This window comes from Mustela lutreola, chromosome 1 (assembly GCF_030435805.1).
Source record: "Mustela lutreola isolate mMusLut2 chromosome 1, mMusLut2.pri, whole genome shotgun sequence".
In the NCBI taxonomy this organism is placed as follows: domain Eukaryota; kingdom Metazoa; phylum Chordata; class Mammalia; order Carnivora; family Mustelidae; genus Mustela; species Mustela lutreola.
Genome location: NC_081290.1, coordinates 139,988,438 through 140,014,678, shown reverse-complemented (window position 1 = coordinate 140,014,678; position 26,241 = coordinate 139,988,438). Strand labels below are relative to the sequence as shown.

Genomic DNA, 26,241 nt, shown 5'->3' with positions numbered 1-26,241 from the left:
GTTTAATAAACAAGGGAACTTGCACATGAGGCTTGTCTTGGGTGGCTACGAGACAAGTAGACCTTTTCAACTGCCTTCCAGAATCCTGAAATTTATACAGAGGCCTTAAATGGGCTTAGTCACATATATGTCCATATGGTCTCAATAACACATTACTATCTTAAGGCTCTGTCTTTGGTTCAGCTTCTAATGTGGGAAGGCAAGGATAATGCACATGCCAGGGACAGAAGAAGGGATGAGGAGCCTCAGATTGCCCAGGTCCAGTTCAAGAATCAAATAGAGGTCACGTCCTTTCAGTGACCTTCTCCAACACCCTAGGAGGCAAGAAAATAAGTTATTTTCTCCAAAGGAGTGACAAACATGCCAACCAATTTGAAGAAGGCAGCTGGAAATAATTGTTGCATCTCCTTATTTCCTCTTTTACTAACCATTTGGAAAACAAGGGACCTAACACTCTGCCCTCCTGATTAAGGGGATGTTCAGAGTATATAGCCAAAAAGATACATCCTTCAGATATAAATTTCCTACATTAATTCAAACAGGATTTAAAAATGCAAGTGCTTCTCTGGACTATAGACTTTATTCAGTGCAACTACATAGCTCGGTAAATCACACTGATTGCAAAGAGGCAATATTACACAGTGTTGACAGCATTCTGGACTGTCAAACTATTTGGGTTCGAATGCTATCTCCTAACCTGCCATATGACCTTGAACAACCCATTTGACCTGAGTCTTAGCTGCCTTATCTGTAAAATGGGGATAAAAATAGTAATTTCCCTAAGGATTGATAAGAAGATTAAATAAGTCAATATATGTAAAGCACAGAGAACAGTACTACTGCATGGTAAATACCATATCATTATATAACAATACTGATGTGCTAAAGTTCACCAAATTCTGTCAAAAATTGCTATATCTGTGCCTATATAAATAAAGCAATAATAAATGAAAACACTTATCAATAATTTCTTTGTTTCAGGGTGGTGGACACTGATACTCTGAAGAAGTACACCAAATTTCGTAAAATCTATCAGCTCCATAACATTATTATGGAATAAATGTGCAAACCGAATGAAAGACATTAAACATTAAATGTGGAGGTAAAATAGAAATTTCATTTACATTCTATCAAAAATCATTACAAAATTATCTGAACTATTATTCAAAGCAAAGTTTTAGTTGTGAACTTGAAAGTATGCATACTAAGTGGAGTTTTATAGGTCTTACTTGCCAATCTGGTACAATTTAACTAAAAATAGCAATAATAAACCCTCCGTTAACACAGCATATCGAAAATATCCACTTTCCTCCTCTTTCTATAAAAGCCTCACTAAAACAAAAACAGGAGAAAATAAATGAATAGGGAATATAGACCCATAAGAACAAAGAAAGCTGGAAAGGAAACAACAGAAAAATGCATAGAATTTTAGAAACTGACTGACATGTGTTGAGATACAGTGAAGGTGACCTTATTTGGAAATAGGGTCTGTGCAGATATGATCAAGATAAAATGAGGTCATATTGGATCAGAGTGGACTCTAACGTAACAACAAGCGTCCTCATAAAAAGAGGGAAATTTGGGTATAGGGAGAACACCATGTGCTCATGGAGGCAGAGACGGGGGTGATGCATACACAAACCAAGGAATGCCAGGTACTGTAAGCAGCCACCAGAAGCTGAGAGTCATGGAGCCCTCAGAGCCCCTAGAAGGAACCAACCTTCTGCCTTCAGAATTTCTAGCATCCAAAACTGTGAGAGAATAAATATCCATTGTTTTAAACGACTCAGTTTGTGGTAATTTATTATGACAGTCCTAGCAGATTAATACAGAGCTAAACATATAGACTAGTGAACACTCACACAGCCCAGAGGAAACTGATACCCAAGTGTTTTCAGAGGCAACGCCTGGAAGCAACCTAATTGACATTGCAAAAGCTCACAAATGCTTAGGAACTGAAAGCACTAAATATCCCAGATGGTGTGAGCTGAAAAGAAAAGGTTAAAAGTCCTGGAGGCAGTTGGATTGAAGGATTCCCCACCACACCAGACAAGGTCAGGGGAACATTCTTTAATCACTTACTCCCGACCTGGAACCTGCGGAATCATTTCTTTTTTTGGAAATATCACACCCGGAGGACCATGGATTCAGGGACACCAGCCACAGCTTAAGGTAAAGATACCATAATGGAATAGTGGGTTTGGTGAAGGTGTATATACTGAAATTATTACAATTTCCAGGCTCCTTTCCCCATTGTGCTCCAAGAAAACCAGTAGATTCCCAAAGCAAGTAACTAGGTTACTCCCTGGAAGAAAACAGGTGGGCCCTTGCCCCATCATCTTAGAATGTGCTCAGCAGTTGTTAAACCCTGCTCTTGTCCTGAAAGCACCTTTTTAGAGTATGGCTTTTATATATGAATTGACAGCAAGGATCACCCCACAATCGAGAAACACACTAGTATGAAGGACAGAGGCTAAATATAAACACACAACCAGGGGTACCTGGGTGTCTCAGTCGGTTACATGTCTGCCTTCAGCCCGGGTCATGGTCTCAGGGTCCCGGGATCGATTCCCTCAGCAGGGAGCCTGCTTCCCGCTCTGATCCCCTACCCACTCAATGCTCTCTCTGTCTCTCTAACAGATAAATAAAATCTTTAAAAAATATAAAATAAACAAACAGCCAAAAAAGACAGAAAAGAATCAACACCAATGCAGGAGTATGTAGAAAACATTTTTTAAAAACTTATAATTTATGTCTCAGACATTAGAGGCGCTATATCCATTTTTTAAAAAAAGAACATGATGCTATAAAAAGAACAGAAAATAAAAAGAGCACTTAGAAATTACAGTCATACCTCATTTTATTGCCCTCTGCTTTATTGCACTTTGCAGATATTGCAGGTTTTTTGTTTTTTGTTTAACAAATCAAAGTTTGTGGCAACCCTGCATCAGGCAAGCCTATCAGCGCCATTTTCCCAACAGCACTGTCTGATATTCCCAAGCTGTGTCTATCTCTGCAAAATCTGTTTCTTAGGTGTGGGACACTCAGATCTAATGCCCCCTTACCCCACTCCAGCCTAGCTTTAGCCACTTTTTCTCATTCCCATTTCAGCAATTTCCTTTGTTGGAAAAGGGGCACCAGGACCTGAGATGTCTCGCCATCTATTGCAAAGGTCCTGCAAGATTACCAACTCGGACTTTTGTATGTGTGCAAGCTACCATAAAACAGACTATAACCATTTTACTCCCTAGCAAAAGACTCCAACTATTGAGATTCTCCCTATGGGTCTGCCTTATTCATCACTTAATTAAATAGGACTCAACCCAAACAATTCAAGGATACAAAGAGAATTGGAAAAAAAGAGGTTGGTTTCACGGGAACTGATAGCAAAGTGGGAGAGACCAACAGATACCCATGGGTCAGACAAGAAATATTTAAACAATCAAAGGGACCTCGCCCTGGTAGCCATTGTTTGTCACCAACTGCTGAGAGGCCTATCAGAACAAAGATAATGGGATATTCAGAGATCTTAGAGTCATGATGATGCCCATTCCTGAAGGATTCACGCCAAGGCATCAGAGCTAATTATCAGGCATCATCTATAATTGGGGTCTTCAGGAAGGCTTCCGCTTCCAACACTGCAGACACCAGGATGAAGCATCGTGTTCTAGGACACCAAGGCCAGCAGGGTCATCACAAAATATGGTGGTCACAGCTGTGATGACAGAGACAAAGGTACTGCAGGTTGGGGATGCCCAAGTTTCACTCACCATCAGAACTCTCCGGGAGAGTACCTACCTGAGATCCTTATCAGGTTCCCTAGAAGGAGGGAGCTAACTCTCTGCAGGAAAATAGGACTCTGGGTTTCTAACAATGTAAACCCTTATTTAGTTGCTCCTTTTTTGGTTACAGGAGTCAATTCTCTCCCTGAAGACAATGAGAAATTCTACCTCCACCCCAAAGACTTCCCCCCTCGGATGCACTTTCAGACACTGGGATCAACTCTCATTAAAAAGCCTAAAAAGGGATGCCTGGGTGGCTCAGTGGGTTAAAGCCTCTGCCTTCAGCTCAGGTCATGATCCTAGGGTCCTGGGATCAAGTCCTGCATCTGGCTTTCTGCTCAGCAGGGAACCTGATTTCCCCTCTCTCTGTTTTTGCCTGCCTCGCTGCCCACTTGGGATCTCTGTCAAATAAATAAAATCTTTAAAAAAAAAAAAAATCCTAAAAAGCCTAAAAACATTTACCTTCTTTTGTAAAGAAGGTAAATTGTTTGGCCTCAATATAAGCTAGAGGATGGGCAAGTAGGGCCAGAAAATAGTAGTCTTAATTGTAACCCTATATTGCAACTTGATCTCTTCTTTAAGAGACTAGAAAACTGAGCAGAGATCCTTTAGATCTAGGTCTTTACAGCCCTCAGGGATGACCCTAAAAAATATAAACATGCACAGTAGGGAAGGTCCATTTGGGCCTTCAGGGAACAAGGCAAAACCTAGAGCAACACCCTAAAGCTGTGGACTCCAGCCAAAGGAATTCTCCCCCCCAGCCCCACCTCCCACCAACTGTCTTCCTTTAACAGAGTCAGGCCAAGAGAAAGAGCTCCCCTGCCCCCTACAGGAAGTGGAGGGTAGGCCTCAGGAGACATAAGAGTAACTGTTCCTTTTCAATGTCAGATCTCAGGCGGCACCCTGAGCACTTAGGCAGTTTTCTGAGGATCTCAGCAAATTTACTAAGGACCTCAGGAGCCTGACTCAGTCATTTGATCTAACCTGGAAGGGGCTTCTTCCCTGCTAGCTTGCACCCTCCCCTACTACCACTCAAGTAAGATCCTCCTGATAATATGTTCCCCCAAATCTGGGACCAAGTTAATCTCCAGGTGTGGGACAAAGGAATTCCAAAAAAACAATATTTGCAATACCTGCAAAAATTACCTTATGGGACTAAAATACTTATCTCTACAAACACCAGTATCCCATTAAACCTGAAATCCAGTGAGTCCTTCAGCCCCTACTAGACAAGTTCCCCAAATGTGGCCTGCTAGACTCATGCCAGTCTCCCTGCAATTCTCCCATCCTACCAGTTTTAAAACCAAATGGGGAATATTGGACAGTCCAGGACCTCTGGGCTATAAACAAGGCTGCCATTCCTCTCTACCCCACGGGGCCTAATCTCTACACTCTACATTGTCTTAACCCAGGTACTTTTTTTTTTTTTTTAAGATTTTATTTATTTTATGTGACAGATAGAGATCACAAGTAGGCAGAGAGGCAGGCAGAGAGAGAGGGAGGAGGAAGCAGGCTCCCTGCTGAGCAGAGAGCCTGATGTGGACTCGATCCCAGGACCCTGAGACCATGACCCAAGCTGAAGGCAGAGGCTTTAACCCACTGAGCCACCCAGGCGCCCCTTAACCCAGGTACTTAAAGGCACTACTTGGTTCCCAGTCCAGGATTTTAAGGATGTTTTCTTTTGCATACCCTTACATCCAAAATCTCAGTATTTGTCTGCCTTTAAATAGACTGATCTATCTATCAATGTAACTCGGCAGTACACCTGGACAGTCCCCCAACAGAGTTTTAGGGAGTTTCCACCTACCAGGCAAAGCTCTTCTCAGAGCACTCAGAGCTCACTTTAACCACCAAGACTCTCACAATATGCAGAGGATTTACCCATCTGTAGCCCCTGTAAGGACGAATCAGACAAAAACACTATCTGAGTTCTCAACTTCTGGGAGAACAAGGGCATAAAGATGCCCTAACAAAGACCCAGTTTCCAAACAGGAAGTAACGTACTTGGGACATGATCTGACCCTGGGAAAGCGGATGCTTTCCTTGAAGTGCCAAGAAGTTTTACTGCACGTGGGTCCACCACAAACAAAACAAGCTGCTTAGAATGTCTCTAGGGTTGCCAGGCTTTTGCCAAATCTGGATTGCAGGGTTTGGACTGATAGCTAAGGCCCTGTATGATGTTTTAAAGGGGCCAGATTCTGACCCGCTTAAATGAACAAGAAAACACAAGTGGCTTTTCAAAAAAACTAGAGTCTGGGGGTGGGGGAGAAAGGAGCCTCCTCTCAAGAGCCCCTGTGCTGAGAATTCCTAAACTTAAAGCCCTTCACACTGGGTACTTACTCAAAACTTAGAGCCAGCCCTACAGCGAGTGGCTTATTTTTCTTAACAACTGAACATAGTGGCAACCAGATGGCTGGGATGTCTGAGGGCAGCTGCTGCTGATGTGCTGCTGGTGGACGAAGTCACAAAATTAACCTTCGGTCACTCCCTGGAAGTACAGACTCCACACCAGGTACAGGGAGACCTAGAGATTAAAGAACACACTGGCTAACGGGAGGGCACCTTACTAAATACCAGACACTACTCCAGAGGTGATCCTTAAACTATGTCAAATTCCTAACCTGGCTACTTACCAACTGAAGGAGATGAAAACTTACTCATGCTTGTATGGAAACCACAGAACAGGTCTATTCTAATAAGCCAGATTTAAAAGACCAACCTTTGATAACTCAGACAATATATGGTTTATTGATGTCAGCAGTTTTATAAAGAAGGATTAAAGGGGCCAGCCATACCATGGTAGACCTTCACCAGGTCACAGAAGCAGAAGGTCTTCCCCCATACAGAGGCACAAAGGCTGAGCTCATGGCCTTAACTAAGAGCCTTAAAACTAGGGAAGGACAAAAGAGCTACACTAACTCTAAGTATGTCTTTCTTGTTCTTCATGCTCATACTGCCATTTGGAAAAGGGGTTTTCACCGTCAAAACTTTCCCCATACAACATCATCAAGAGATCCTCGATCTCTTACAAGCAGTACCAGAACCCACAGAAGTGGTTGTAATCCAATGCAGAGGCCATCAGAAGGGAAAGACTGATATTATTACAGGAAATAACTGAGCAGGCAATGTGGCTAAAAATGCAGCCTTGTAAGCCCTCCCAGTATGGGCCAATCTTCCAACAAAGGCCCCAATATACAGAAAGGAAAATAAACTGGGCTCAGTACAATGTCTACCAACTAAATTCTGAGAGATGATGAACACAGGACCAAAAGGTGACACTTCCCCATGGATCCCAGTGGAAAATTATCAAGGGAACACACGACTCCTCTCATTTGGGAAGAGACCCATTAACCTCCTTAGCTGATACAGTCTTTTAGGAATTGACCTGTCACGGGTTATGAAGGAAGTCACCAGGATCCATGTTACCAGAACATCTCTGGGGGAAGGGTTAGACCACCTCCACTCCTCCAGTCCATCCAAAGGTGAGGCATACACCCTGAAGAGGACTGAAACATAGACTTCACACAAATGCCCCCATCTGAGGCACATAAAAACCTCCTGTCCTCTATGGACACCTTTACTTGTTCTTATCACTGCTCTAACTTGTACAAGTCCATAGGGGTAAAGAGAAAACTATCTCATAAGTATTTCCAACATAATCTCTCAGGGGGAAAACCTTTCTCTGTTTGAATCTGTCATTTACATCCTCAAAAAGACCCTTCTTACCCTTGTTTTATCTCACTTATTCTCTCAGTATAACTGTCCTCCAAAAAAATTATACTGGACCTAGTTCCTCTCCCCTAGATGGTATGCTTGTTGGCCCAAATCGGACATGTGTGAACTTAATCCACTCCCACCGCCTGAGACATCTCAGGAATTAATTTATACTTAATTTCTGAGTAAGTGCTGCCAAATAACACCAAAGACAAATCCAAAAGATGGGTCAGCTTCCAAGTAATGCGCTTCCTCATTTTACTATGGGAGTAACTCAAAATTCTTGGACTGTCAAACAATTTTCCAATGTCTCAGTTCAATGAGCTAAGTGCAAAACGTGGTATGCTTGTTTAGAAAATAAAAATAGTGATCCCAAGGTCCTGAGATCGAGTCCCATGTAGGGCTCCTTGCTCAGCAGGGAGCCTGCTTCTTCCTCTGCCTGCCACTCCCCCAATCGTGTGCGCGCTCTCTCTCTGACACAAATAAATAAAACCTTTATTTTAAAAAGGGAGAGAAAGAATGCAGATTGTGATGTCACCCACTGGGCTTATGCCAGATCCATCTGTCCACAAAAAACCCCAATATTATATCCATGTTTTGGATATAATATATAATAATATAACATACATAATATAATATAATTGCACTGTACACCTATGATCACTCTAATTTTACCCTCAACTATGCTCATAAATTCCCCCAGAATAAAAGGAGGACATCTACATGCCAACTGCACACACAATAACTCTTCCTGGTGGGCCCAGCAGTTCCAGAAACTGAAAACAGTGAGTTATCCCATAATTTTATGTGCCCTTTTCAATTATCTCCTTCTCATAACCTATAGGAGCCAATCTTCTTCTTCTTCTTTTTCTTTTTTTTTAAAAGGTTTTATTTATTTATGTGAGAGAGAGACAGAGAGAGCACAAGCGGGGCTTGGGTCAAAGGGAGAGGCAAAGCAAGCTCCCTGCCAAGCACGGAGTCTGACCCCAGGATCCTGATATCATGACCCAAGAGCCATAATCAGACTCTACACCGACTGAGCCACCCAGGCATCCCCTACAGCAACCAATCTGCACCCAACCCATATGGCTCGAAGATTTTTTTGCACTGATAACCTCAAACATCAGAGTAGCTACACCCTGGGGTATGTGGTTTCCCCAGGAGTCTCAATATATAATTCTACCCAACCCCACACTGGAATCTGAAGGGCAATAGGCCTTATATAGGCTGGAATAATAGGAGCCCTTGGTGCTAGCCCCTTGGGGGAGATGTGCACATCACAAAACCACCCTGTGAAATCTGGCAGCAGTATTGAATAAACTAGCTTTTACCATTGCATCCACTTTCTCAGATCCAAAAGAGAAAAACCTAAAAATCCCTGAAACAAAACAAAAACTCTGGCCTCGAAAATTGTAAGATAATAAATCTGGGTTGCTTCAAAAAGGGAGGGAAAGGAGGGAAATAAGGGAATAGAGGGGGAAAAATGTCAGTCATACTGACCAAGTAAGGGAGAAAAGGTATAAAACTCTACTCCCTCCCAAAAATCCCCTCCTCAAATAATAAATATTCCACCCCCTAGTTAACAACTGTCAATGAAGTATAGAGACCAAAACCCAAGAGGTGGGGGAACAGCCCTGAGCTTGCCCCCCTCACATCTTGAGAGTGTACTCTCTTTAATAATATGTAAACTCTTCACATGCACCACTCAACCAGCGTGCCGGGTCCATCCTTGAATTCTTTTCTTGCGACGAGACCAGGAGCCTCCAGCAACATCCTGGGCATGGGTTGGTTGGAGACCTGAGGACTCACGGGCCTCCCCAGTTCACCCAGTTATGAACTGATGTGGCAAACTTCATTGTTTTCTTATTTTAAGAAATTGCCACAGCTGTCTGAACCTTGAGTAACTACCACCTTGATCAGCAGCCATCAACTTAAAGGAAACACCCTCCACCAACAAAAAGATTCTGCTCAAATTTCAGATGAAAATTAGCATTTTTTAGTAATAAATTATCTTTAAATTAAGGGATGTATATTTTTTTACATAATGCTATTGCATATTTGTTACACTACAGTATACTATAACCATAACTTTATATAAACTGGAAAATAAAAAAACTCACTTGACTCATTTTATGGCCATATTTGCTTTACTGCCATGGTCTGGAACCAAGCCCACAGTATCTCCAAGGCATGCCTATATAATTAAAAAAATTTTTGATATAATATCTGTCTAATTAAATTGAGAAAATCATCCAGTAAAGTGGAACAAGACAAAAGAGATACAAAACAGAACAGACAAATGAGAAAAGCATCATTCAAGATCAAACATCTGAACAACAAATTTCCGAAAAAGAAGAGGTACAGTGAGGGAAGGGAAAAAAAGAGGAAATTAGCAACTAAATAGTATCAGCCAAAGCTCCAGAACTGAAGAACATAAAATAGAAAAGAGAAAATTATTAAATAAACAACACCAGAAAAACTTCCAGAACTAAACAACACGGTTTCAAGATGAAAAACAGCCAACCAAATACCACCAGCTCAGTAAAAAATGAGAAAAGACCCACAACCAAGATACATGATTGTGTCTGAGAATGCTGGGAATAAAGAGGAAAAACCTAAAACTTCTTGAGACAAAACAAAACAGAAACAGGTTACACACAGAGAAATTAGTCACCCAAGGATGAAGTAGGTAAATGTCTCCCTATTTTTTGGCTTTAGCCTGGTTGATACTGATTTTGTATTCTGGCCTCCAGCATGGTAAGATAGTAAATCTGTGTTGTTTAAAAACAGAAGGAAGGGAGGAAGTGAGGGAGAAAGAGAGAGAGAGAGAAATAGAGAAAGGAAGGAAAGAAGGAAGGGAAGGAGGAAGGAAGGAAGGAAATGTCAGTCACCCATAAAGAACTGGAATCATGAGGTAGGATTTCTTAGTGGCAATACTGAAAGCTAAAATACTGTAAAGCAAAACCTCTAACATTCTGATTAAAAATTTTAAAATACTAAATATCTATATTAAATATTTATAATTTATAATTTATATCTTTATAATTTATAATTATAATTTATAATTATAATTTATAATTATAAAGATATAAATCATAATTATAATTTAAAATATTAAATATTTATATTAAATATTTATAAAATATTAAATATTTTATAAAAATATTAAATTTTAAAATATTAAAAATATTTTCAGGGTGGCTCAGTGGGTTAATCCTCTGCCTTCGGCTCAGGTCGTGATCTCAGGGTCCTGGGATCAAGCCCCGCATCGGGCTCTCTGCTCAGCAGGGAGCCTGCTGCCCCCTCTCTCTCTTTGCCTGCCTCTCTGCCTACTTGTGATCTCTCTCTCCCTGTGAAATAAATAAAGAAAATCTTTTAAAAAAATTATTTTCAAAGGAGAATTCTATATTAAGTCAGAATAAAGACAGTTACAGACATGCAAGTTCTAATGAAAAGGGGAAAAAAGAAGACACCGGCCTGTAATATTGCTCAAGAAGCTCTTGGAAGGTATCTTCTACAAAATGACCGCATAAAATCAAGAAAAGGGAAGATACAGATTCGGGAAATAGAGGATCTCAGGAATGAAGCAGAGGACCTTCCAGGATGTTAGCGAAGGAGACCCCAGAAGCTCATTTGAATGCTCTGCCTCTGGAACTCTGATGTGCATATAGATCTTGCTTAAAATGCGGATTCTGATTCAGTAAGTCTGAATAGGGCCCCAAGATTCCGAATTTTTAGCAAGCTCTCCTCAGAATGCTGATGTTGATGGTTCTGGTGTGGAAAACTGTAACATGACTCCCAAACTGTAACATGACTCCCCAAAAAACAATGAGAGAATCTGATTTCCTTCTGAGAGATAATTAAGGATGAATTAGTGTCCGTTAATAACAATATAGTGGAGGAGGGAGAGAGATAGAAAAGAGGAACACAACGATTAATCTTTTAAATATATACAAATAAGGGAAAAGGAGAGTTTTGGGTGAGGGCACTACCGGACGTCCAGCCTTGCCACTATTAAACACCTGAGAAGGAAGGCCGGACCATCTTAACGGATCCAAATTCGGGACTCTGGGGTCTCCGGAGCATCCCTGGCGTTGGCCGGCGAGACCGTAGCCTGCGCCTGGGGACAGCCAGAATGCGCGCCTGCAGCAGTGCCCTCACGCCCCCCGCGCGAGTGGGCGGAGCTTCTGCCGGCCCCTCCTCCACCCTGGGGGGCCGGGCTCGGGCGGAGCCTTTCCGTTCTACTTGCACGGCCGCCGCTGCGCAGGATTCCAGACGGGAGTTTCTTGAACCGGAAGCAGTCGGCGGCTATCGGAAGCAACGGCGGGACGCGGGATTCTGCTGGCGCTGCAGCTACAGAATGGCCGGCGGTGGCGGGAAACGCAGGCCCGGCGGGGAGGGGCAGCAGGTACCGCTAACAGAGGATGTGTGGGATCCTCAAGGCCGTTTGGGTGATAAGGCAGCAAGGGACAGCACGGTGCACTTATCCAGTAGTCACTGAGTCGCTGCTGTGTGTGCAGGAACGGCGGTCTGCGCAGGGCGCTGTTTTCTGCTATGCTAGGGTTTGGAGCAAAGAACTTTGAAATTTTCATTTTCTGCCCTCCTTCTGGTGGGGTTCCTGGGGAAGCCGATTATGACAACCAATGGTTTATTGGTTCAACCAGCAACAAATTGATTAGAAACCGGTTGTACGCCAGGCACTGTGCCGGGCGCCGCGGTTTCTAGATGCTTGGTGCCGCCACTGCCCCATGTACAGCCCCCAGCCTGCGGAAGCTGGGCACAGTAAATAATATTTTACTGCGAATGTTTTGTTTGGCATTGTAACGCTGTTGTTGCAAAAGTGCTGTGGAAACACTGAAGTAGGATCTAAGTCCCAGGGGGTTGCTAAGGAAATCTTTTAAGGGCAATTCAAGTTGCACATGACCCTTGAAGGAAGAAAAGAGAAGGGATAAGAAATGGAAATAAATGTAGAGGATGTTTGGGTACAGCGGAGTTGGGCCTGCACTCAGAGATGGGAAAGAGGGCCCTGATCGTAAAGGCAATGATGGGGGGCATAAAGTATTTGCACATTCTCATACTTTTATACGATTTCAGAAGTTCTGCAAATACTGCTGTACTCTTAGGAGAGGTAGGCAGGAGAAAAGTGTCCTTGTGATAAGGACAGTTTTCAGAATTACTCTGTATTCTAAACTGGTAGAGCAGGACAGTGTTAGCTTAATTATCTGCTAGAGGACCTTAGTTCTGGGCATTGCTTATATTAGGTCATGCTTTCTAGATAAAGACTGAAGGATGAGTGTAGCCTCTGAAGGGGACAGGTGCCCTAAATTCTAGTTACTGGGGATTTGAGGATGCTGAAATCATGTGTGAGTTAAGACAAAGCTGAAAAAAATCTTTATTTCCAATTGAAGGTGGTATAAACTGCTTTGACTGAGTGATAGTATTAGAAATAAAATATCAGAGATGAAAATGAGTCTATAGAGACCACAGCTAACAGTAATAGCTAGTGCTTAAATATTATGTGCTACGACTGTTCTGTGTATTTTTACAAACTACTTATTCTTCCTAACAACCCTGTGATACAGGTACTACATGCCCTTTTTGTAGATGAGAAAATAAGGCACAGGTTAAGTAACTTCCCTAAGGTGACAGCTGGAAAGCAGGAAGGTCAAGAGTCAACCCAGGCAGCCTAACCATTAGGAAAAACTGCCTTTCAGCAAGGTAGTATAAGGCTTTTCTTTCTAACATCTTAGGTTTGAACGAGTCTTTGAAAGCCTAACCAAAGACTGCTGTAAAAACAAAGGAGAATAGGTCAGCATTTGATACGTTCCTGCTGTTCTGTATGTAACTGGAGAAGCAGCATAAAGTGGATAAATCTGTGCTTTGGAGCCAGCCCACCTGGGTTTTACTGCTCCACTTATGGGTTAGGGACTTAGGAAAGTTACTTAAGTTTTCTCATTGTAAAATGTGGATAATAGTATCTAACTCTTAAGAGGGTTATGAGTTAATTCACAGAAAGTGCTTAGAACAGTGACCTGGCACATGGTAAGTGCATAATAAGTATTATTTAGTATTGTTTATTACTTACCATTTTTTTTTTTTTTTTTTTTTTTTTTTATTTATCAGAGAGAGAGAGGGGGAGAGAGTGAGCACAGGCAGACAGAATGGCAGGCAGAGGCAGAGGGAGAAGCAGGCTCCCTGCTGAACAAGGAGCCCGATGTGGGACTCGATCCCAGGACGCTGGGATCATGACCTGAGCCGAAGGCAGCTGCTTAACCAACTGAGCCACCCAGGCGTCCCATTACTTACCATTTTTACTATTAATTATTATCAGCATGCATTTTTGGATCCATATTTCAACAGCCTTTTTGTTTAATTTTTTTATGACCTCAGACACATTAAAATCCTTGGCACAATAAACTGTTATTTGTCAATGCATGGTCCTCTTTCACCTTATTTAATAATATAAGAAACACCTGTGAACCCATTGCCCTACCCCAGAACTGAAACCCTGACACTAGCTCTACAAGTGTTGCTCACTATCTTTTTTGCCTAACTTTCTGTCACCTCCATTTATGTAGCTACCATCCTCATGTTTTCCCTTGCCTTCTTTTTATAGCCTTATCACAAACAGTATTTATTTTTTGTTTTTGAATTTAAGAAGGCTATTGTGCTGCATATAAACTCCAAGGACTTTTTTCCTTCATTCAACATTATATTAAGACTGATCTGTATTGTTGTGTGTGGCTGTTTTCCTTTTCACTAAGAGGAATATCCCATTGTTTGAAATCCTGTAACTTTTTATCCTCTTGTCAGTAGGCATTTTCATTTGTTCTCTTTTCTGCTCTTAGAAAGAGAGCTATCAAGAACATTCTTGTATGTCATCTAAATCATAAGTATATTGTGTAGACTTTGATACATAAAGTAGCATCAGTAAACTTGAGCTTACTGGGAGAATGGAAGAATATAAATATGAATGAGAAATATCTAAAAATTTTTCAGCGTCACACTGGACATTTTGGGCCCATTTAAGTGTTTGTTCAGGGAGCTAACCCTGTGCATTGCAGAATGCTTAGCAGTGTCCCTGGCCTCTACTAAATGTCAGCCCCCTTTCCTACTAAATCTGTAAGAGCTAAAAAGTTCTGACATTACCACATGTGCCCCTGGAAGGCAAAATCACTCCTGTTGAGAAGCACTAATAGAGGTGGAAAGGAAGAATAAAAAGAAAGGAATTTAGTCCAAAAAGAAAGGATCTAGGTTCCTAGAAAGAGGAACTTTGCTACTTACAAAACTAAAGATATGTAACCTCTAACTCAGAATTTTATCCTTTTTTTTTTTTAAGGTTTTATTTATTTATTTCTTTTAGAGCAAGAGGGATAGGGAGAAGGAGCAGAGGGAAAGGAAGAAGCAGATCCCCCTGCTGAGCAGGGAGCCCCATTTAGGACTCCATTCTAGGATGGGATCATGACCCAAGCCAAAGGCAGTTGTTTAACTGACTGAGCCACCCACACGCCCATCAGCATTTTATCTTTACAGACATTTATCAAATAGGCATTATAAAGCCTAGTGTACTTATGCAATGAACATATTGCAGAGATATTAGAGATTGAGTTTTATATGTTCTGACATTAAAAGGCTTTTTCTGAAATAATAGTTTTAGCTGGTAAATCCACTATTATCCAGTTATTTCTGACAATTGGCTTCTGGTGTGATCATTGAATCTATTTAAACAAAAAGCATAATGACCAATTTACCCAAAGAAGGCAAAACCTTCCTATTTCTTATTCTTCCTGCCCTTTACTTTTTCTTTAATATTTTTTCTTTTCTGTTTCCATTATCTTAGAAAAATATATTTAAAGACTTGCTGTGTGCATCCTTCTTGATCGCTATATATTATACTGTTTTCCTTTGCCCAAAAGAATCCCTAAATTCTGTTCAGAAATACCATTTGTAGAGTTGAAAGGAAAACATGTTTTTCAGAGCTGGGTGAACAAAAATGAGCAATATTGTTACTTTTGGAGAAACAAAGTTTTGTATGCTGATTTTCAGTGTGAAAAAACAGTTGATGTGAAGAAAAGTAAATCCTGTGAAGCTGAGGTCTCCAGTGACCTTCGGAAAGAAATAGAAAATCATTATAAGCTTTCTCTACCTGAAGACTTCTATCACTTCTGGAAGTTCTGTGAAGAACTTGATCCTGAAAACCCAGCTGGTGAGTTGCTCCAGAATCATTCTCCTGCTTCTACCAGTGGAAAAGACAGTAGGAAACTGCACCAAGGATCTAAGTTCACAGAAAAGGAACTTTCTCAAACATGTTTCTAAGAGAGATATAAAATAATGCTGTGATAATATGTGACTATCTCCTGTTACACTGGCAAAGGTAAATAATTCCACAGTGCACTTTGATGAGGGTTTGAAAGAAAACAAGTGCTTTGATACGTTGCAGGAATTTTAGTATGACTTAGCAGTTCTAGTTCTAGGAACTTCAGGATTAGGTGAACTAAAAATCATGTTTAGTGATATTTATTGAAACTAAAATGGGAAATGGTCTAAAGCCCATCATTAACACATCTATCAGTGGATATTCATAGTTTTAAAAGAGCAAGGTGGATTTTAGGTAATGATAAGGTATGGTGCCTAAAATATTTCAAGTGAGAAAAAAAATGTGTATAGAGTGCTACCATTTGTATTTTTTAAAAAGTCAAGGACACACATATTCTTATGTACCTTATGTGTCCTTATGCTATCTCTGAAAGGATGCACAAAGAATTGATAATGGTTGTGACAAAATTACTTTTTACATGTTTTCACAGATGGGAGAGAAGTACTTCCATATGCTACTGATGGAAATGTGGATTAGTAGATAACGGTGAATTTTGGCATATAGCAGAACACTTAAACCGTGCAGCAACTTGTCTAAAAATATTCATGACTGCACAAACATGTATTAGCAAAGGGGTGCTGGGGTGGCTCAGTTGGTTAAGCATCCAGCTTTTGATTTTGGCTCAGGTCTTGGTCTCAGGGTCATCAGTTCCCAGGCCCCCTGTTGGCCCCACACTGGGTGTGGAGCCTACTTAAAACAAAAAACAAACCAAAAAGTCATATATTAGTAAAGATATTCACTGAAGCACTGTTTAGAAGAGTAAAAAAATAACAAGCAGTAAATGTCTGTCAGTGGACTATTGTGCAGCCATTAAAAATTATGACAAAATATTTAATAGCATGGAAAAATAATCAGAAAATTTGAGTGCAGAAAGAATGGAAAACAATAAAAACACCACAAAACAGCATGGTTTCCTTTGAAATAACTCTATATATAGTCATACAGGCAGGAAAACATTGTTATTGTATACCAGACTAATAACCTCATTATCTCTATAGGCTAACGAGATGGGTGATTTTAGTGTTTTTGTTGCTTTGAAAATTAGTGTATGCTATCTTAAGCTCCAGCTAAGCTGAACTATTTTTCCCCCTTTTAAATAAGCTGTTTTTAGGCTTTTATTCATGTTGCCTCGTCAGAATTTTCTTCCTCTCTCCATCCCTATCTTCTTACATATCCAGGTCCTGCCTGGAGTGCTTATTCTCTCTTGAAGAAGCAACAAGGACCCACCTGATGCTGTAAAAGCATATTTTGAACACATATGTTTGAAGTTTACATTCCATAATTCTAGTTTTATTTAGCAATCTCCCTTTGTGATCTGTGGAGGGAGAAAGAAGATGGAATCATCTAGGGTTAGGGTTAGCCAGAGACAAAGGAATTGAGAGTGACAGTTAGCTGAGGTAGAGGGAAGGGAATGGAAATGTTTTCATTAAATACATTAACTGTTTACCCTCCTTAGTGCACATTCACTTACTGTCTATCTTGTCTCTCCCCTAATATGGGTGTGCTACAAATATTTGAGGCTAACAACAACATAGTAATGAGATAAGGTAAGTGTTCTAAGCTCTAAAATGCCCATGAGAATACAAAACCGTTTTTGCTTTGGCCAAAATAAGAAACAGCAGTATGTTTGAAATGTAATCAGTGGTAAATTTAAGAGAAAATCTTAAGTGTAAGTGCCACATTTTCATTCCTCTGATTTTTCATTGAGTATTTATAACTAATGTCTTCAAATGTAACTGAAGCTTGGAAGTTTTGTGTTTTTTGTTTTTAAGAAAATTGCTTAGATGTAGTTTACAAATAAAAGACATGATTTCCTATCTGCCTTCAGAAAGTTATTGTCTACATAAACTTAAATTTATAGATTCACTTTCCACAAGCCTTGGACTTCGATTAGTGGGTCCTTATGATATCCTTGCCGGAAAACATAAAATGAAGAAAAAATCATCAAGCCTGAATTTTAACCTTCACTGGAGATTTTACTATGATCCTCCTGAGTTCCAGACCATCGTTATTGGAGATAATAAAACTCAATTCCACATGGGGTATTTCAGGTAAAGAATCTTTTCTTCTCTAAAATGCAGCTACAGGGCCTTCTAATGAGTATAAATAGGCATTCGCTGGACTCACCCAAGATGGAGAACATATTTCCCTCTGATTGGTGGATACATAGGCTTCTGGTGTTCTTGATACTGCCATTCTAACCTACCCTAGGATGAGTGAACTCTTTAGGTTTAACCTCACTGCTGATACCTTTGTGGTTATAAATTTTCTTTACTTTTTGGGTTTAGGAGCACTCTTTTAGCCCAAGGAAGATAATTTAGAGAATTGCCATGACTTAAATTAGCCATATGCTTCTAGGGGCCATAAGAATTAAGAATGTGCTTTGGAGTCAGACTGGTTCTATTATCTGAAAGACTATGTGCCAGTCACCTTTAGTCATTGTGATTTTCTGTGACTCAGTTTCCTCTTGTAAAAATGAGGATAATAATTATATCTACCTAGTAGGAATATGAAGATTAAATGGGGGTTGCCTGCCTGGCTCAGTTGGTTAAACATCAGCCTTCGGGTCAGATCATGATCCCAGGATGGATCAAGTCCCGCATTGGACTCCCTGCTCAGCAGAGAGTCTGCTTCTCCTTCTCCCTGCCGCTCCCCTTGCTTCTGCTCGCTCTCTCTCACCAAAAAGAAAAAAAAAAAAGGATTAGATGGATATACATGCAAGTGCTTGGAATGTTAAGAAGTAGAAGTAGCTTGAGAGATAAAATACCTTGTCCACTTATACCAGTAGAGATGCTGTTATTTAAAGATTAACTGTAGGGTAATAGATGAAGTAGAAGAAACATGCCTATTGAAAAGGATCGTGGGGTGCCTGGGTGACTCAGTTGGTTAAGCAACTGTCTTTGGTGTAGGTCATGATTCCAGAGTCCCGGAATCAAGCCCCACATTGGGCTCCCTGCTCAGCTGGGAGTCTACTACTCTCTGACCTTCTCCCCTCTCATGTTCTCTCCCTCTCTCAAATAAATGAAATCTTAAAAAAAAAAAGAAAAGGATTGTGGTACTACAGAATGCACACAGGGCTGAGGATTGAGTTATATGAATTCTGCTTTTTGCTTTGCCATTAACTTACTAGGACCTTGGCTGAGTCCTTTTGTCTCTCCAGTGTTTCCTTGATTGTAAAATAAAAGGATTCGGTGTCGCGCGTGTGTGTAAATTTTATCCTTTCACCTCTCACATTTTACAATCCTGTTTCTTTTTGTTTTTCCCACCTTTTTTTTCATAGACTATAAAACGGGTAGAGAGGATTGCGTATAATTTTCCCTCCTTTTGACAGGCCTTATTACCCCTTTCTTTGTATTTAGGTATATAGGTAACTAGGACTAAGAATTTTAATTTTAGGATCTCTTCTATAAGTAAGATTTGTTGTAGATATTCCTAAGAAACTTAAACTCTAAGTCTCCTAGGAACCTGGCAAATTTGTTCCAGTTTCTTAAAAACCTGCATACATAAATTGTTGTCTATAGGCCTGAAATTCTACTTGCCTGATAAATCATGGGCAGCTAAATTTTTAATCTCTTTTGCTCAAACAGGGATTCTCCTGATGAACTTCCTGTATATGTTGGTACAAATGAAGCAAAGAAAAACTGCACTATTGTTCAAAATGGAGATAATGTGTTTGCCGCAGTCAAGTAAGAAAATATTTCAATCTCCCTCCTATTTATAATATTTGTTTGCAGTTTTTGTACTACTATATCAGTCCACTGAGGGACATTGAGGTAACTAAAATTTTACATTTCTAAAGATCATTTCCATGACTTGCAGTATTCTTATCCACACTTCTGCTACTTTTCACCAAAAAAAAACCTCTTTTATAACTAATTATTTTATTTAGGGAAAATATTACTTAATCTTGACTTCATTAGTCCCATAGCAAAACCAAAAGATATTTTAGACATTTTAAATACCATCATTAAGAGTCTATTATAAGAACCCATTGTGTACAGTTCTGACCAAGATTTAATACGGTGAAAGCAGGTGCTTATAAATTGTTGAATCACTCAATATATTGTGCACCTGAAACTAACATAACACTATATGTTGACCATCTGAGAATTTCAAAAAAAAAGTCAGGTGCTCCTGAAATTCTTGGAAGGGCCAATGGAGATGAGTCTCAGGGAGTGCCAGTTGTGTGGCAGCACTGGCTCACTCTGCCATCATCAAGAAGCTGGGGCAATCAGGATCCGCTCATCAGTGGCCCTAGGACCACATCGTCTTTGACTTAACCTGTGGTAGTAAAAGGGATGCCCTGCCTCTGTGTCTCAGCCATGATGGAAGCTAAGGATCAGGCACTGACATCGCAGCTGCACCTGTTAAATAGAGCATCAGAGGCCTCTAACTGGACTCACTGGTAGAAACAGACACCCTCTCCACCTAGTACTTCTTCCTGCCTTTCAGTTTCCAGGGAGTTGTTTCTGTTTGAGAAAAGCTAAGTCCCACGTGGAGCTTGAGCTAAAGAGTAGTCTGGGAGATGGAGCAGCTCTAATGTGAAAGGGATTCAGAATGGAGCCTTGTGAGCTGGTTCACACTCTACTAGCCATAGACGTGATTTGAAGCCATCTCCCTGCAGCTGGGCAATTCACATTGAAATAAAATGAAGAAAGCCATCTTTGTCAATGTAAACATTAGTAGATCATGTTTTCTGTGACCTCTTTTAATTCCCTATTTATTTATTTTAAAAATTTTTATTTATTTATTTGACAGAGACACAGTGAGAGAGGGAACACAAGCAGGGGGAAGTGGGAGAGGGAGAAGTAGGCTTCCCATGGAGCAGGCAGCCTGGCGTGGGGCTTGATCCCAGGACCCTGGCATCGTGACCTGAGCTGAAGGCAGAGGCTTAGCGACTGAGTCACCAGGCACCCCTAATCCCCTATTTTTAAAAGTCTTGTATTCTCTATGACTTAATGGTGCAAATTTGCAGTGAATAGAATTTAAACTAAGCCAGTGCTCCGTCTAGACTGCTACATACCTACTGATGTATCTAAAAGAGGAGTTGTTTGGTAGATGTCCAAAAAAAGTTGTTTTTTATCTCCTGATGCCTCTGAGTTTTTTATAAAATGTTTCTTCTTATTTATATATTCTTTTAGGCTATTTAGATTTATTCAGTTTAAATTGGTGGTCTCTTTATTAGAAACTATAGTTGTTTACTTGCATAATTTCTGTCTCTTGCATTAACTAACATACAAGTTCTTTGAGGGCAGAGAGACTTTTCCCCATGCACCTGCCCTTTCATAGATGCTCCATAAATAATTTATTCACTCTACAAATACTTAGATATGGAAAAATGCCTAATTTTTCATTAGTCTGTTAGTCTTACTAAAAATCTTTTTAAAAAAGAAAGATAGAGTGGTTGTCTAACATAATCTAAGACTGTTCTGGGTTTTTGTTCTGTTTTGTTTCACTTTTTTAGCAGAAAGAAAAAAAAAATTGGTGATTAACTTATAATTTAGGTGAAGACCAGGAAGTATTTGAGTACCTAATGTTATTTCTTTGTTTACTTAAGTGAACTAATCAGAGCACTTAGCATATTTTTGTATCAACCTGAATAAGGAAGATCTTTTTAAGGAAGGACCCTTTGTAAGGAAGACCATTTGTCTTTTTAAGGAAAACCACTTGTAATAAACAATTTACTTTTATGCCCAGAGAAACTAGTTCTCTTTGTGCAAAATTTAATAATGGTCAAAGAAAGGAGTGCCTGGACTCAGTTAACCATCTGCCTTAGCCTCAGGTCATGATCTCGGGGTCCTGGGATAGAGCCCCGAGTCAGGCCCCCTGCTCCATGGGGAGCCTACTTCTTCCTCTCCCTCTGCTGCTGCTTCCCCTGCTTGTGCTCTCTCTGTGTCAGATAAATAAACAAAATCTTAAAAAAAAAAAAAAAGATTTTTTGACAAATAATTAACATTGCCAGGTACTGAGCTCAGTAAACATTTATACCCTTCAGTTAGCAATTCCATTTCTAGCTAGCTGTTTCTCTCTCTCTTTTTTAAGATTTTGTTTGTTTGTTTACTTATTTGAGAGAGGGAGGGAGAGAGAGCACAAGTCAGGGAGGAGCAGAGGGAGAGGACAAGCAGACTCCATGCTGAGCACGGATCCTGATTCGGGGCCTGATCCCACAACCCTGAGATCATGACCTGAGCCAAAATCAAGAGTTAATGGCTTAATCAACTGAGCCACCCAGGCGCCCCTAGCTATTTATGTAAAAAATTTTGGACAGGTATACAGATATGTGTATATAATATATATGTATATAAAAAAAACTGGAGAAAACACCTCTATCCAGCAATAGGGAAAATTAGGTAAATAAATATGGAATATCAGGACACTATAATACCAGGTTATTGATTTGTTGATTTGGAAAGATGTTTAATACATTATGTGAAGAGGTCAAAAAAAGAGTAACATGGGGTGATTCCATTTTCATACAATCTATAAAATACTTACCTTTGGATCACAAAATTAAGAATAATTTTTTCTCTTCACATTATTTTCCCTCTAAAATAATTGTAGCAATAGTTTTGACCTCACAGATCTCCTGCAAGGTTTCAGGGTCCCCAGACCATTCTTTGATAACTGCTATTTAGTTAATGGTTTCAGACCTATATATCAGAACCTCATGAGTTACTGGTTAAAAGTACTTTACCTTGAGCTCTGCAGGTCTTACTTCTAGAGATGCCACTTCAGTACATCTAGAGTAGGACTCAGGAATATCTTTTTAAAATACATCTTATGAGTATATCTAAATGTAGCCCAGGGCACCTAGGTGGCTCGGTGGGTTGAGCCTCTGCCTTTGGCTCAGGTCATGATCCCAGGTTCCTGGGATCGAGCCCTGAGTCAGGCTCTCTGCTCATCAGGGATCCTGCTTCCCTTCCTCTCTCTCTGCCTGCCTCTCTGCCTACTTGTGATCTCTGTCTGTCAAATAAATAACTAAAATCTTAATAAATAAATAAATAAATAAATGTAGCCCAAAATTATACTTCTATAGTTTTAATTAAGTTTAAGTGAACATTTGAAATGAGTAAACATTCATTTATTGAATGCTTACCTTGTGCAAACCCAAATACAATGTAAAACATTTGGTACATAGTAAAAGAATAAATGGGGCCAGTACATGGGTCAACTTGTTAAATAATCTTTTTTCCTTTTGCCTGCTGCCCCCACATTTTCTGCTACCCTACCTTGCTGTCTTCGGTAATATGAATTTATTACTGTAGAAAATGATTTTTCAAACATAAGTTCTGAGTACTTTTTTTTAAAGATTTTATTTATTTATTTGACAGAGAGAGAAATCATGAGTAGGGTGGGGGAAGCAGGCTCCCTGCTGAGCAGAGAGCCTGATGTGGGGCTCGATCCCAGGACCCCGGGATTGTGACCGGAGCCAAAGACAGAGGCTTAACGCACTGAGCCACCCAGGTGCCCCTAAATACTTTTTGTAAAACTTCATTTTCTTGATTATTTTTGTTTTATAAAATTCCATTGATTATAATAAAGTTATTAATAATATGCACTCATAATTTTTTAAATTAACATATAATGTATTATTGGTTTCAGAGGTAGAGGTCAGTGATTCATCAGTCTTACAGAACATCCAGTTCTCATTACATCACAGGCCCTCCTTAATGTCCATCACCCAGTTTCCCCATCCCTCCGTCCCCCTCCCCTCCAGCAGCTCTCAGTTTGTTTGCCATAATTAAGAGTCTCTTGTGGTTCATCTCCCACTCTGGTTTCATCTTATTTCATTTTTTCCTCTCTTTCCCTATGATCCTCTCTTTTGTTTCTTAAATTACACATTAGTGAGATTATGTGATAATTGTCTTTCTCTGATTGACTTATTTTCTTAGCATAATACCCTCTGGTTCCAGGGGCGCCTGGGTGGTCCAGTCAGTTAAGTGTCTGCCTTTGGATGGGACACCTGGGTGGCTCGGTTGGACGACTGCCTTCGGCTCAGGTCATGATCCCGGAGTCCCGGGATGGAGTCCCGCATCAGGCGCCCAGCTCCATGGGGAGTCTGCTTCTCCCTCAGACCTTCTCCTCGCTCATGCTCTTTCTCACTGTCTCTCTCTTAAAAAAAAAAAAAAAAGTGTCTGCTTTTGGCTTAGGTCATGATCCCAGAGTCCTGGGATCAAGCCCCATGTTGGGCTTCCTGCTCAGCAGGGAGTCTGCTTCTCCCTCCCCCTGCTTGTGTGCACTTTCTCTCCCCCCTCTCTCTCACTATCTCTTTCTCCCTCTCAAATAAATTAATAAAATCTTTTTTTTTTTTTTTGAGCCTCTAGTTCCATCTATCTCATTGGAAATGGCAAGATTTCATTTTTTGATGGCCACATACTATTCCATTGTTTGTATGTACATGTGTATATGTGTGTGTACACCACATCTTCTTTATCCATTCATCTATCGATAGACATCTGGGTTCTTTCTGTAGTTTGGCTATTGCGGACATTGTTGCTATAAACATTGGGGTGCAGGTGCCCCTTTGTTTTCACTACATTTGCATCTTTGAGGTAAATACCCAGTAGTGCAATTGCTGAGTCATAGGTTAGTTCTATTTTCAACTTTTTGAGGAACCTCCATACTGTTCCAGAGTGGCTGCACCAGCTTGCATTCCCACCAGCAGTATAGGAGGGTTCCTTTTCTCCCCTCATTCTCATCGTTTCCTGACTTGTTAATTTTAACCATTCTGACTGCTGTGAGATGGTATCTCATTGTGGTTTTGATTTGTATTTCCCTGATGCTGAGTGATATGGAGCATATTTTCATGTGTCTATTGGTCATTTTTTTTTTTAAAGATTTTTATTTATTTGACAGAGAGATCACAAGTAAGCAGAGAAGCAGGCAGAGAGAGAGAGAGGAGGAAGCAGGCTCCCCACTGAGCAGAGAACCCAATGTGGGGCTTGATCCCAAGACCCTGAGATCATGACCTGAGCCAAAGGCAGAGGCTTTAACCCACTAAGCCACCCAGGCGCCCCTGGTCATTTATTTTAAAGATTTTATTTATTTATTTGACAGATCACAAGTAGGCAGAGAGGCAGGCAGAGGGTGGTGGGGATACAGGCTCCCTGCTGAGCAGAGAGTCTGATGTGGGGCTTGATCCCAGGACCCTGAGATCATGACCTGAGCCGAAGGCAGAGGCTTAACCCATTGAGCCACCGAGGCGCCCCTGTTTTTAGTTTTTTGAGGACGCTTCACGCTGCTTTCCATAGTGGCTGCACCAGTGTGCATTCTCCCAAATAGTGCATGAAGGTTCCTGTTTATCCACATCCCCACCAACACTTGTTGTTTCTTGTGTTGTTGATTTTAGCCATTCTGATTGGTATGAGGTGGTATCTCATTGTAGGTATGTATGTATGTATGTAATCTCTCTACCCAGGATGGGGCTCAAACTCACAACTCCAGATCAAGAGTCACATGCCCTTCTGACTGAGCCAGGCAGGTACCCCTCGTAGATTTTGATTTGCATTTCCTTGATGAATGATGCTGAGCATCTTTTCATTTGTCTGTTGACCATCTGTGTGTCGTCTTTTGAGAAAGGTCTGTTCATGTCTTCTGCTTATTTTTTAATTGGATTATTTGTGATTTGGATGTTGAGTTGTAGAAGTTCTATTTTAGGTACCAACCCTTTATTAGATAGATCATTTGCAAATATCTTGTCTCATTCAATAAGTTGTCTTTTAGTTTTGTTGGTTGTTTCCTGTGCTGAAGCTTTTCATTTTGATGTAGTCCCAGTAGTTCATTTTTGCTTTTCTCCCCCTTGCCTCAGGAGACTTTTTTGGAAAGCTCTTGTTATAGCCGATGTCAGGAAAGTTATTACCTGTGCTCTTTTCTAGGAATTTTATGGTTTGAGGTCTCACATATAGGTCCATAAGCCATTCTGAGTTTATTTTTCTGTTTGATATAAGGAAGTGGTCCCATTAGCTTCATTCTTTGCATATAGCTATTCAGTTTTCCCAGCACCATTTGTTGAAGGACTTTTTCCCACTGCATATTCTTGCCTTCTTTGTTGAAGATCTAATTGACCATACATTTTTGGGTCTATTTCTGGACTTTCTATTCTGTTCCACTGATCTGTGTCTATTCTTATGGCAGTACCATACTATTTTGATTACTAGTTTAGTATAAATTAAAATCTGGAAGTGTCATAACCTCCAGCTTTCTTTTTCTTTTTCAAGTCTCCTTTGGCTATCTGTGGTCATTTGTGCTTCTGTATTTTAGGATTGTTCTAGTTCTGTGAAAAATGCTCTTGGTATTTAGATAGGGATTGCATTAAATCTGTAGATTGCTTTGGGTAGTATGGACATTTTAACAGTATTCTTCCAATCC

General features: G+C 40.4%; 1 protein-coding gene and 1 long non-coding RNA gene across 3 annotated transcripts in view; one reads left to right on the top strand and one right to left on the bottom strand.

Annotated features, from left to right (window-relative positions):
* LOC131832297 (uncharacterized) lies at positions 1 to 11,754 on the bottom strand. The gene is made up of 3 exons (XR_009353977.1): positions 11,519 to 11,754; positions 9,617 to 9,690; positions 1 to 314 (listed from the first exon to the last, which is right to left on the bottom strand). It is a non-coding gene; the product is annotated as an uncharacterized LOC131832297 (long non-coding RNA).
* The window catches only part of LOC131832290 (histone PARylation factor 1), a 27,800-nt gene continuing 13,308 nt past the window's right edge, over positions 11,750 to 26,241 (top strand). The window contains exons 1-4 of one of the 2 annotated variants that reach the window (XM_059175107.1): positions 11,750 to 11,904; positions 15,543 to 15,702; positions 17,735 to 17,924; positions 19,461 to 19,559. In XM_059175107.1, coding sequence (XP_059031090.1) covers positions 11,857 to 11,904; positions 15,543 to 15,702; positions 17,735 to 17,924; positions 19,461 to 19,559 — 497 coding nt within the window. In that variant the 5' untranslated portion in view covers positions 11,750 to 11,856. The remainder of the gene's footprint in view (positions 11,905 to 15,542; positions 15,703 to 17,734; positions 17,925 to 19,460; positions 19,560 to 26,241) is intronic. The other variant, XM_059175117.1, reaches the window with a different exon arrangement.